Source organism: Quercus robur, chromosome 8, assembly GCF_932294415.1.
Source record: "Quercus robur chromosome 8, dhQueRobu3.1, whole genome shotgun sequence".
Taxonomy (NCBI): Eukaryota; Viridiplantae; Streptophyta; class Magnoliopsida; order Fagales; family Fagaceae; genus Quercus; species Quercus robur.
The window spans coordinates 28489796-28502385 of record NC_065541.1 but is presented as its reverse complement, the minus strand read 5'-3'; the positions used below and the strand labels follow the sequence as shown (position 1 = coordinate 28502385).

At 30.2% G+C, this 12590-nt stretch overlaps 1 protein-coding gene across 1 annotated transcript; it reads left to right on the top strand.

Moving 5' to 3' along the window:
• The first annotated feature begins 1984 nt into the window (after positions 1-1984).
• LOC126696111 (uncharacterized) lies at positions 1985-11860 on the top strand. Its single transcript, XM_050392898.1, has 9 exons — positions 1985-2087; positions 2187-2283; positions 2402-2526; positions 2805-2886; positions 3475-3595; positions 3671-3767; positions 6496-6559; positions 11182-11302; positions 11630-11860. The coding sequence occupies exons 1-9, from the start codon at positions 1985-1987 to the stop codon at positions 11858-11860; spliced, it is 1041 nt and encodes a 346-aa protein (XP_050248855.1).
• The last annotated feature ends 730 nt before the right edge of the window (positions 11861-12590 follow it).

Sequence of the window (12590 nt, the reverse complement as noted above, 5' to 3'; positions counted from 1 at the left end):
TACATAGCAGCTTTGCGACTCCCTGGTGGTAGGACTGCTCACTCCAGATTTCAAATCCCTATCATTGTGACAGAGGAATCAACTTGTGGTATGAAACAAGGAACACATGCTGCTGAGTTAATGACAAAGGTGAGTCTTATTATATGGGATGAAGCACCTATGGCACATCGTAATTGTTTTGAGGCTGTAGACCGTTCATTGAGAGATCTATTTCGATTTACCGACAAAAACAGTGTCGATAAAATTTTTGGAGGAAAGACAGTCGTATTAGGTGGTGATTTTCGACAAATATTGCCAGTTATTGCTAAAGGCCATAGAGAAGATATTGTTGATGCATCAGTGAATAGATCTTATTTATGGAACTTTTGCAAGGTATTTGTACTAACACAGAATATGCGTCTCCAACAACCTAATGTTGATTCCAACAACTTTGCAGAATGGATACTCAAATTAGGTAACGGAGAACTTGGTGAAGTTGACAGCCAATCAAATATAGTCATACCCTCTTGGAGATGATCCAATACAAAGCATTGTGACTGCAACATATCCAAATCTTCATAGCAACTATGCAGATGGAAAATACTTGGAAGAGCGATCTATTCTAGCTCCAACAAATGATGTAGTCAATGAAATAAATGACTATATCATAGACTTGCTTGCTTCAAATGAGGAGACATATCTCAATGCAGATTCAATTTGCAAGGCTTCGAGATACATTCAAAATGAAGATGTACTTTACCCAGTTGAATTCTTAAACTCCTTGAAATTCCTTGGCATACCAAATCACAGACTACATCTTAAAGTTGGCATTCCAGTAATGTTGCTCCGAAATATTAATCAATCAGTTGGCCTATGCAATAGGACTCGATTAGTAGTTACTCAATTATCCAAATGGGTGATCGAAGCTAAAGTCTTCATCCCAAGAATAATACTCTCTCCATCAGACACAAAATGGCCGTTTGTTTTAAAGAGAAGACAATTCCCAATTTTTGTTTGCTTTGCCATGACTATAAACAAGAGCCAAGGGCAATCACTAAAACATGTTGGACTTTTCCTGCCTAAACTAGTTTTCAGTCATGGGCAATTATATGTTGCTGTTTCTAGAGTTACTACTAGGAATGGTCTTAAACTCTTGATAATTGGTGATGATGGCAAAACCTCTTCAACGACTGAAAATATAGTCTATAAAGAGGTCTTTAGAAATATACATATAAATATGTGAAACTTCATTAAAGAAAGTTCATCATTCATTGCTAAGTTTCGAACTGATTTAATTATTACTTTATACTCTTAGTAAAACAAAAATATAATGTTCCAAGCTTCTTTAAAAAATAAACATTTAAATTTGATAATGCAAAACGTAGTCAATTCTGCATTTTACCAAAATAAATTATTTTCATTGATGATTATTATAATTTTACTTACTTTTATATATATCTTTTATGACAACTTCTCTATTCAACTGTGGAAATAGCTGCAGAACTACTGATACTAAGTCCGAATGGCAATGTTTGGACTCCTTTGAGCAAGATTTCAACGGATAGAGACAATTGGACAATCAAGGTCAGAGTATTTCGTATGTGGGATGCAATCAACACAAAGACCAATGAGTTCATAAGCCTTGATATGATATTTATTGATGAAGAGGTAAGTATAGAACTCAATTTATATTGTGCTAATTCAATTTATTATGCAGATTCAATTCTTTTAAAAATAATTATTTTACCAACTCATCATATAATTCAACATCCATGGCTATTATATATATTCACAAGAAGAATAATGGAAGATATTGACATTTCTCATTATTCTAGGGCTCAACAATACATGCAATTGTTTGGAAAAATCAAGCACGAACTTTTAGACCACAATTGCTTGAAGGCGTGTTTATACCATCAAGAATTTTAGGGTGGAGAGTAGTAAAGGCGAGTTTCGACCTGTGCACAATGATATCAGAATTTGGTTCATGACTATTACTACAATCATGGAGTCCAACGAAGATATGAACTCAATCCAAAAATACTGCTTTCAGTTTGCTGACTATGACCAAATACAGAACCAATGTTACAACTACACCTATTTAATAGGTAAATACAAATCTGCATCTATTTCACAATTCCTCTAATATAGTTGTATCCTAAATTAATGATTCAAAATAACCTAACTAGATAATTGCATATAAATAGATGTTGTTGGAAAGTTGGTAGTAGTTGGAAATGTTGAAGAGCCTCAAGTTAATGGTGCACCAAGAAAACTGCGCAATCTGCAATTGCTTTTGAAAGAGTAAGACAAAATTTTTTATGTGATATTGATGTCATTATATGTTTATATAGAAAAATCAATTATAAAAAAAAAAAAATACTAATAACAAAAAAATCCTCAATGATTTTAACTATACCAGGGGAAAAGAAATTAGGCTTTCACTATGGGGAACAAGTGTCTGGCAAATCGATGAAGATGTATATAAGAACAATCCAGGACCTTTTGTCTTAATTGCAACTTCGACTATTGTCAAATCATTTGGAGGTAAGTATAACTAAATAATGTTACCAACTATCAATTTTAATGTACTTAGTACTGCTATCAAGTTAATAAGTATATTGGTTACTAATCTTAGGCCATAAATTTTACAATGAGAAATGTAATCACTAATTATAAATTTTTTATACTCAAACTTATTCATTTTCAAAACAATCTAATGATACTTTTAGAGAAATTCATTCTCATTAAAACATGTCTTCCTTTTTCTCAATTTCAATTCAATACGATTTTGTTTATTATAAAGTATTATGCAATTTTTGCAGGCAAATTCTCTTTATCATCAACCAGTGCAACAAAAGTATATCTAAATCTTGAGATTCCTGAGGTTGCTGAAATAATTGACAGGTGCATATTTTAAAAATTATTAATAACAAAAAAATATGATAAATAGCATTTTTATCTCACAAAATACCATTTACATTATTTTTTCCTTTTTAAAAATTCAATGATAGGAATGGTAAAAAACATGATCCTATACAAGAAATACCAAAAATACATGCAAAATAGTTTTTAGAGGAGGAATTTTCTTCAAACAATATGAAGACAATATCAGAGCTCAAATGCATTGAATGGGATCCTACGAAATAGGTTTGTTAATCATTTCAAAGTAGACTCATCATTTACATGAAAATATAATAATACATCATTTATTTAAAAAAAAAAAAAAAAAAAAAACATATTAACTTCAAAACTCATTGCAGGATGTTAACTGCTATTGTGTTACAACAATGGGTTGGTATTATATTTCATGCGTGTTATGTGGAAAGAAGGTCAAACCACAATCAAGATCATTTTGGTGCGCAAAATGTGAAACAAAAACAAATCTGCCCATCCCAAGGTTAGAGGCACACACATTAACTACAAAGTTTGAATTTTTTTTTTATAAACATATTCATCTTACTATAATTACTAAACAATTGCAAAATACTTCAGATACAGGATTCAAATTGAAGTCTTTGATTCAATTGACAAGACAACTTTTGTCATATTTGATCGAGATGCTGAGAAAATCCTAAATAAATCTGCGAAAGATCTTGCTGAAAAACAAACAGAGGTATAACTTATTTAAATTATTAAATTTACTGTAAAACTATAGATTATAATATAGATTAAAATTCCTAATATGCAGATTGATATTGAAGAAGGAATCCCACGTGATCTTAAGAAAATTTTAGGAAGACAATACATTTTTCTACTTCGCTTGAATGAATTCAATCTGAATGATGGTTTTGAAAATTACACAGTTGCTAAGATTTTTGATGCACCTTCAAATGAGAAAAAGGTATGGAACAAAAAAAAAAACACAAGCCAGTATGCTATATTATTTCTTTCTCTACGCTATACTGATGTAAATAACGTGCTCAAATTTAATATGAATGTAGATACCTATGCAAAATCTTAGTGACAACAAATCTGCCAGCACAAACTTTGTAAGATCCAGCCAAGAATCTTCCAGTGCCATTTCATCAATGATCAACACAAATGGTGCAACAAAAGGAGAAAATGATAACAGCTCACAAATTGAACAAATAAGGATAGACAAAACTTCAAACGTTGAAGATGAAGAAACATATTGTTTTTTTTTACTGTTACCCAATAAATTATAGTAACTTATTTTTACTATTATATAAAATTAGCATTTTTTACCTCTTTTTATTAAGTTTTTTTTTACTATTACCCAATAGATCATAGTAACTTATTGCATTTAACATTTTTTTACCTTTTTTCATTAAGTTTTTTTTTTTATTGTTACCCAATAAATCATAGTAACTTATTTTTACTATTATATAAATTTAGCATTTTTTACCTCTTTTTATTAAATTTTTTTAACTGTTACTCAATAGATCATAGTAACTTATTTTTACTATTATATTGATATGAACTGTTCTTGACAATTAGACCAATTAGACCAAAAATTATTCACTATAAAATGGATTACCTTTTAAAAGTAGATCAAACCTTATGAAAAACTCAGGCCCAATTCTTACCTTACATATTATGACGCAAATTTGACCATTCTCACGTGTAAATCAAAGCAAAAACTCTTACCCTCTTACAAACTCTCTTCTTCCTCCCCCACGTATATATGATACTTCAACAAAATCTCATTCTCATGAAATATCTCTTCATTTTTCCCCAATTTCAATTCAATATGCTTTTGTCTATTAATAATATTCTATGCAATTTATGCAGACAAATTCTCTGTCATCGACCAGTGCAACAAAAATATATATAAATCTTGAGATCCCTCAGGTTGTTGAAATAATTGAAAGTGCATATTTCCAAAATTTATAATAACAAAAAAGTCTAATAAATAGCTTATACTATCTCACAAAATGCCATTAACTTAATATTTTCTTTAAAAAAAATTCAATGATAGGAATGGTCAAAAACATGATCCTATACAAGAAATACCAAAAATACATGCAAAACAATTTTCATAGGAGGATTTATCTTTAAATAATATGAAGACAATAGTAAAGATAAAATGCATTGAATGAGATCTTATGAAACAGGTTCGTTAATAATTTCAAATTATACTCATCATTTATGTAAAATAATAATAATACATCATATTATTTACATTAAAAAAATAATACATATTAATTTCAAAGTTTATTGCAAGATGTGAATTGCTAGGGTATTGCAATAATAAGTAACATTGATACAACAATGGGTTGGTATTACATTTTGTGTGTACTTTGTAAAAGGAATGTCAAATTACAAGCAGGATCATTTTGGTGTGCAAAATGTAAAACAAAAATAAATCTTTCTATCCCAAAGTTAGAGGAACTCACATTAACTACATACTCTCCAAATATTGATAATATATTTATCTCACTATAACTACTATATATATACAATTGCAAACTACTTCAGATACAAGATTCAAATTGAAGTTTTTAATGCAACTAACAAAACAAAGTTTGTGATATTTGATCGAGATGCCGAGAAAATCTTAAATAAATCTACAAGATTGAGATCTTGCTGAAAAATAAACTTAGGTACAACTTATTTAAATTATTGTAAAAATATTGATATTGGAGAAGGAATCCAACGTGATTTGAAAAAAAAAATTAGGAAAAAAATGGATTTCTCTACTTCATTTGAATGAATTCAATCTAAAAGATGGTTTTGAAAATTATATAGTTGCTAAGATTTTTGATGCACCTTCAAATGATAAAAAGATATGGAATAAAAAAAAAAAACACAATTCAACATGCTATATTAATTCTTTTTACTGCACTATTCCAAAATTAACAAAAATAAAAAATTTATAAAAAACTTTCACATCATTGAAATTTAATATAAATGCAAATACCTACGAAAAATCTTAGCGACAAAGTCCAAACTTTGTAAGATCTAATCAAGAATCTCTCGGTGCCAATTCATTAGTAATTAATACAAATGATGCAACAAAAGGAAAAAATGATGAAAGCTCAAAAATTGAACAAATATGGACGGACTAAATTTCAAATGATGAAGATGGAGAAACTGATGATGACAACAAGCATCACCATACCGCAATAACAAAGCATTGAAGAAGAAAAAATTCGTAATGAAGCTTTATATTACATCACATAATAAAAATCAATAATATAGAATGAATTAATATGCTTTTATCAACTTTTATTATACAATATTACTCCAAATTGTTTTAATTATTGCTCATTACTTGAACAAAATAATTATAATAGATATATGTGCGCAATTTATAATTGTTACTTTTTATGATGAACTCATTACTATAAAAGTTTTATAATAAATATGCTATAATATATGTATAATATTTGCCAAAAACAAATTTACATAAAACATTATAACATTATCCGTACATCGCACAGGAAACTTACTAGTAATAATTAGCCAAGAAAGACCAAACAATAGCCTGGGAAGAAAAAAAAATGATTAGTATAATTACACATTGAGCTGTGGGAAATGAAATATACACAGGTTCGGTGGGAACATCAAACTTCAAAGGGTACTGCCAATTGAGAAGAGAAGAGATTGCTGGCAGGCAAGTATAACCACTTGATGTCATTCTGAGCGTCGTAATAAGAATGTAAAGCCTGAGTTTTTGCGAATAAGAGGTGGAGGATCAATTTGGAGGATCAACTTGGAAATGTCATCCATATTGAATGGAATGCTGCATTTTGAACACAAGCAGTGTTGGTTTTAGCCATACAGAGGAGGCATGAAGTAAAGAAGTGATGCTAAAAGCATGCAGTAGTTAGAGATTTTTACCTCTGGTCATAAACTCATAATCCAATAAGAAAGAACTGCTGACAGCATTGTTTGAGTCCTAGTCGTCATAAATCTCATACTTAATTAACATGCACATAGTCAAAACTTTTGAGTGAAAGTTTATAGAAATGAATCTGCAACAGGTTGATCAATGATTTAAGGATATATAATTAGAATCCATAATGTCAAATAACAGAACAGGTTTGAATTTTAAAACGAATTGAATGATAAGCCCTACAGGGGGATATATAAAAAGTAAAAACTGCAATCAGCCCCGCAGAAATGAATTCAGAACATAACCACTGAAAAGAGACATATTGGTTCTAATTATTTTTCTTGAGAAGAGATGATGAGCTAGACAAATTGGTTTAAAGTCTTAAAAAAAACAAAAGGGTGGAATTGGTATATATTCCAAAGACTATCTCATTTAGTTAGCAAACAGCCCATGAGGTAAACGATGACTAACAAGTCCTAACCGACTAAAAGTTTAGTACGTACACAACTTAAATCAGTAGATATACTGTGAGTACCATATTTGTCATCCCAGCACGTTGTAGTATTATACTACTGATTCTGTATAAATGCTAAGTACCCGAAAGAGGCAACAAGTCAACAAGTCACCGAATTTGGACAACTGCATATAGCCTTTATTACCTAAAAATTGTGGTGCACTTAGGATAATAATGCAAAAATATTGATCACCAAGTCACGAAAAAATAAAAAAAAAAAGAAAAAAGCCAGCAATCAAAGTTTTGAAGAACCACTTGGAAAGACAATTAGCTTTTAGAGCATTAGCAGTGGGCCTGCCAAATGCCAAATGTAAGATACATTTGACATTTAGGCCCAAAAAATGCTCAGCAACTGGAAGGCTAAACTTGGGAAATGCTAAAAATTTTTTGGCATAGAGCTACAGTACCATCTTACATTTAAGATGGTACTATAGCTGAATGGTATAAAAAAAAAAAATTTAATACCCTCTGGACTTTTTAACCCGGAAATGTCTCTCTCCTCTCTCATTATTTCTCCTCTTTTCTCTCTCTTCCTTCTCTCTTTCTCATCTGCTCTCTGCTCTCTTCAAACCTAAGACCCTGTGGGTTTTGACAACGGTGGAATCGGATGGCTCCGATGGCTCGGTGTGAGGGCTCCGATGGGTTTGAATCGACGTGAGGGCTTCGGTGGTGGGTTTTTTTTTTTTTTTTTTTTTTGGGTTTGAAACTCTTGGATTGTGTTCAATTTTTGTTTGGTGTGAAGATGAAAGAAAATAAGAGAAGGTTCTGGATAGGTGGATCGGTGTGTGTGGTGATGGGTTTGGATAGGTGGATCGGTGTATCATGGATTTGTGTGTGTGTGGCTCTATGTTGAAACCGGTGCTAAAGGTTGAGGGAGAAAGAGAGGAAAAGGAATAGAAAAAGAGAAATAGTAAAAAAAAAAAAGAATATTTAAATAAAATGGGAAAAAAATAGAATTTTGGGATATTTGGTGTGTTGTAAAATGGTATGGTATAATTGATAAAGTAACTTTTTGAAATGGTAAAATGGAACGAGATAGCATTTTCGGATGCTAATGTAAGACTTTCAGCAAAATAGAATAATTTGTGGGCAAAAAGAGAATCAACTATTATATTGAGAAAGTTTCAATATTACCTTAACGAGAAATTTAAAAAAAAAATTATAAAAAGAATTAGTTACTTTTTTTTCTTTTTTCATAAAAAAAAAAAAAAAAAAGTTCCTAATATCTGTTAACTTTTTCTTATAATATTATGTCATTGGGTAGTACCTTAAAGTTTAAGCCCCACCTATGTGAAAATGGCGGTACCCACAGGAAAATAGTGCACAAAACAAAGTCAACAAATCAAGAATATGATACAAAATGAAAAATCATCACACGGTTACGTGTAAGACGGTTTGGAGTCAACAAGTCAAAGTATTCATAAAAGATATGATTAATATAAATATTAATATTAACTCTTTTTGGTCAGATGAATATCAATTTCAAGGTTAAGAATTGTGAACATTTTGACAATTTTTTCTTTTTCTTTAGTGATGTGTTGAATTCGAAAATGGGAACCACAACAAGGTGGCCGACTGAACAATGTGATATGATGAGAGAAGATTTACTAGATAACAACTTCAAACATAGGAACAATCTATTCCTAGTCTTTGGGCCAACCAGGGGGTTTGGCAAGAAGCAGTTTACGTCGGTACAAGAATTTCTTGCAACTTTTGAGAGAAAAATTGCAGAGTAACATTGATATGTAATGCATAGACATGGCAAAACAAGTTAGAATTTCCTGACCCGACCCAAAAAATACCTGACCTGAACCCGATTTTTTGACCTGAAGCAAAAATGGGTTGACCTGTGACCCGACCTGTGTTTTTTGCGGGTCAACTCGACCTGAACCATTTTTTTAAAACTTTTTTTTTGGTAAAAAAAAAAATTGAAATTAAGACAATATTAGTTTAATTGTTTATTATGAGCTTTAAGGAAACAATTGATACATTTACATAACTATATGCAAATTAATTGAAAGATAAATGGTTGAGCATTCTGTAATGAGTAAAGATTTTTAGATATCAAATAACAAAGTACATGCCAAGATAATATGATTACAGTAGAGTTAAAAACAGATTTAAAATTGTAGACATGTGTGAGACACATTCACAAGTGTGAAAATAATAAAGCCAAAGTATCAAATTAACATAAATTATGAATGCTTAGACCTATTTTTTAACAATTTATGTTCAAAATAAACGGCTTTTCAAAATAAATTATAATATTTCTTAGAGTGTGTGTTGCTTAACAATGATATGATCTTCATAAAAGAGACCATGTATAAATAAGTAAGCAATCAAACTTTAATGTATATCTCAAATTGAAATAGAGTGCCAACCACAATTGATAATAGATTATAAAATTAATTTTCAAAATTGTAACTTCCTTATATGTTTTTATTCTTTATCAAATGAGTTATCTAATAAGTCATTTGTAATTTTTTTTTGAAATGTTAATATTGTGTAAAAATAAAACTTGTGTATTTGTTTTACTTATCTTTGTGTTATTTTGTTTTAGATAGCAATATTAGGATTTGTATAATTTTAAAATTATTGAATAAGTATTAATAAGTTTAACTAAGTTCATTCTTGATATAAGTGGTAAATTCAAAATAATGCATTTTACATCAAGTAATATGTTGCATAACTTTTCAAATAGCAAATACATATTGTTTTCCTTAAAAAAAAAAAAAAAAAAAAATCATGTGAAAATACGGGTCAACTCGACTTGAACCGCAACCCGATTGACCCGAACTCATTTTTAACCCACTTAAAATGACCCGTTTTTGACCCATGACCTGTTTGACCCGCAACCTGATTAACCCGACCCGAACCGCCCGTTTTGCCATGTTTAGTAATGCATAACTTTTCTGATGGTTTGGGAGAGGGGTGGAGTTGGTGTCTAATTCCCTATAGAGTGGGAGAGATCCTGACAACACATCATCTCCTTAAGCTCATTGAGAGGATTGAAGATTAGTAACGACATGTCTTGTTACATTTAGTGTAAAAGGATTGAAGATTAGTAAAAACAATTAATGTTGACATGATAGGATAAGTGACCTCCTCCAAGGTTCCTTTTGAGATGAGGATGCTCCATCATTGAGCTCTAGGCATTTCAAATCAAAATCTATCCATGGTCCTAGCTTTTTTAGTGTTTAGCCCAATTATGCCACATGCTTCCCCTTTATAAGTGTCTCACCTATCAATGTGCAAGGTATATTGATAGGGCGTTATCAAGCTGCTTTGTAACCATGATTATTTGTAACACATACCTTTTGTATTGGTTTGAGAGTCTTTATAAAGCTTTTGTGGGTAAGGTTGATAACCAGTTCTCTATAAAGTAAGGAGATCCTAACAACACATGCAAAAATATACAAGAAATACCAAAAATACATGCAAAACAGTTTTCAGAGGAGGAATTTTCTTCAAACAATATGAAGACAATATCATAGCTCAAATGCATTGAATGGGATCCTACGAAACAAGTTTGTTAATCATTTCAAAGTAGACTCATCATTTACATGAAAATATAATAATACATCATTTATTTAAAAAAAAAAAAACATATTAACTTCAAAACTCATTGAAGATGTTAACTGCTATTGTGTTGCAACAATAAGCAACATTGATACAACAATAGGTTGGTATTATATTTCATGCGTGTTATGTGGAAAAAAGGTCAAACCACAATCAGGATCATTTTGGTGCGCAAAATGTGAAACAAAAACAAATCTGCCCATCCCAAGGTTAGAGGCACACACATTAACTACAAAGTTTGAAATTTTTTTTTTTTATAAACATATTCATCTTACTATAATTACTAAACAATTGCAAAATACTTCAGATACAGGATTCAAATTGAAGTCTTTGATTCAACTGACAAGACAACTTTTGTCATATTTGATCGAGATGCTGAGAAAATCCTAAATAAATCTGCGAAAGATCTTGCTGAAAAACAAACAGAGGTACAACTTATTTAAATTATTAAATTTACTGTAAAACTATAGATTATAATATAAATTAAAATTCCTAATATGCAGATTGATATTGAAGAAGGAATCCCACATGATCTTAAGAAAATTTTAGGAAGACAATACATTTTTCTACTTCGCTTGAATGAATTCAATCTAAATGATGGTTTTGAAAATTACATAGTTGCTAAGATTTTTGATGCACCTTCAAATGAGAAAAAGGTATGGAACAAAAAAAAAACACGAGCCAGTATGCTATATTATTTCTTTCTCTACGCTATACTGATGTAAATAACGTGCTCAAATTTAATATGAATGCAGATACCTATGCAAAATCTTAGTGACAACAAATTTGCCAGCACAAACTTTATAAGATCCAGCCAAGAATCTTCCAGTGCCATTTCATCAATGATCAACACAAATGGTGCAACAAAAGGAGAAAATGATAACAGCTCACAAATTGAACAAATAAGGATAGACAAAACTTCAAACATTGAAGATGAAGAAACATATGATGATAACATACCCCTTAACATGCTTTACAAGCGTTGACATACTTCAAAAAACAAAGCATTCAAAAAACAAAATCTTGCAATAAAGCTCTTTATTACATCACAAAATAAATATCAATAATATGGAATGAATTACCATGCTTTTATCAACTTTTATAAAGCTCTTTATTACATCACAAAATAAATATCAATAATATGGAATGTTAACATGCTTTTATCAACTTTTATTTTACAATATTACTCTAAAGTTGCTTCTTTTTTGCTGATTACTTCAACAAAATAATTATAATGAATATGTGTTTGCAATTTATAATTGTTACCTCTTATGATAAACTTAGTACTAACAAAATTTTATAACAAATATGTTGTAATATATGTAAAATATTCTTCATAAAAAATTGCATAAACTATTACAACATTATCTGTGCATCGCACGGGCAACTTACTAGTATATTATAAAGGTTGGATCCCCAAAACCGGAGGATGCACACCATAGTGACATTTGTCCTATTAAAGCTGATTAGAATGGATCCCCAAAACCGGAGGATGCACACCATAGTGACATTTGTCCTATTAAAGCTGATTAGAATGACATATGCACCACACATCTATTCATTACTACTCTCTTTTTTTTTTTTTTTTTTTTTTTTTTTTTTTTTTTTTTTTTTTTTTTTTTTTTTTTTTTTTCGGTAAACCAAGATATAATATTAACTAAGAAACAAGTCTATTACAAAACAAGTTAGCATTATCAAAAGCTAACAAACTTTCCA

Bases quoted from the DNA above. Each gene is read 5' to 3' on its own strand.
- LOC126696111 (XM_050392898.1), top strand. From the start codon at position 1,985: ATGGAGTCCAACGAAGATATGAACTCAATCCAAAAATACTGCTTTCAG. The intron at 3,768-6,495 runs GTTTTGAAAATT...AAATATACACAG, and splicing joins TGAATTCAATCTGAATGATG to GTTCGGTGGGAACATCAAAC. The intron at 6,560-11,181 runs GCAAGTATAACC...AAAATACTTCAG, and splicing joins AGAGAAGAGATTGCTGGCAG to ATACAGGATTCAAATTGAAG.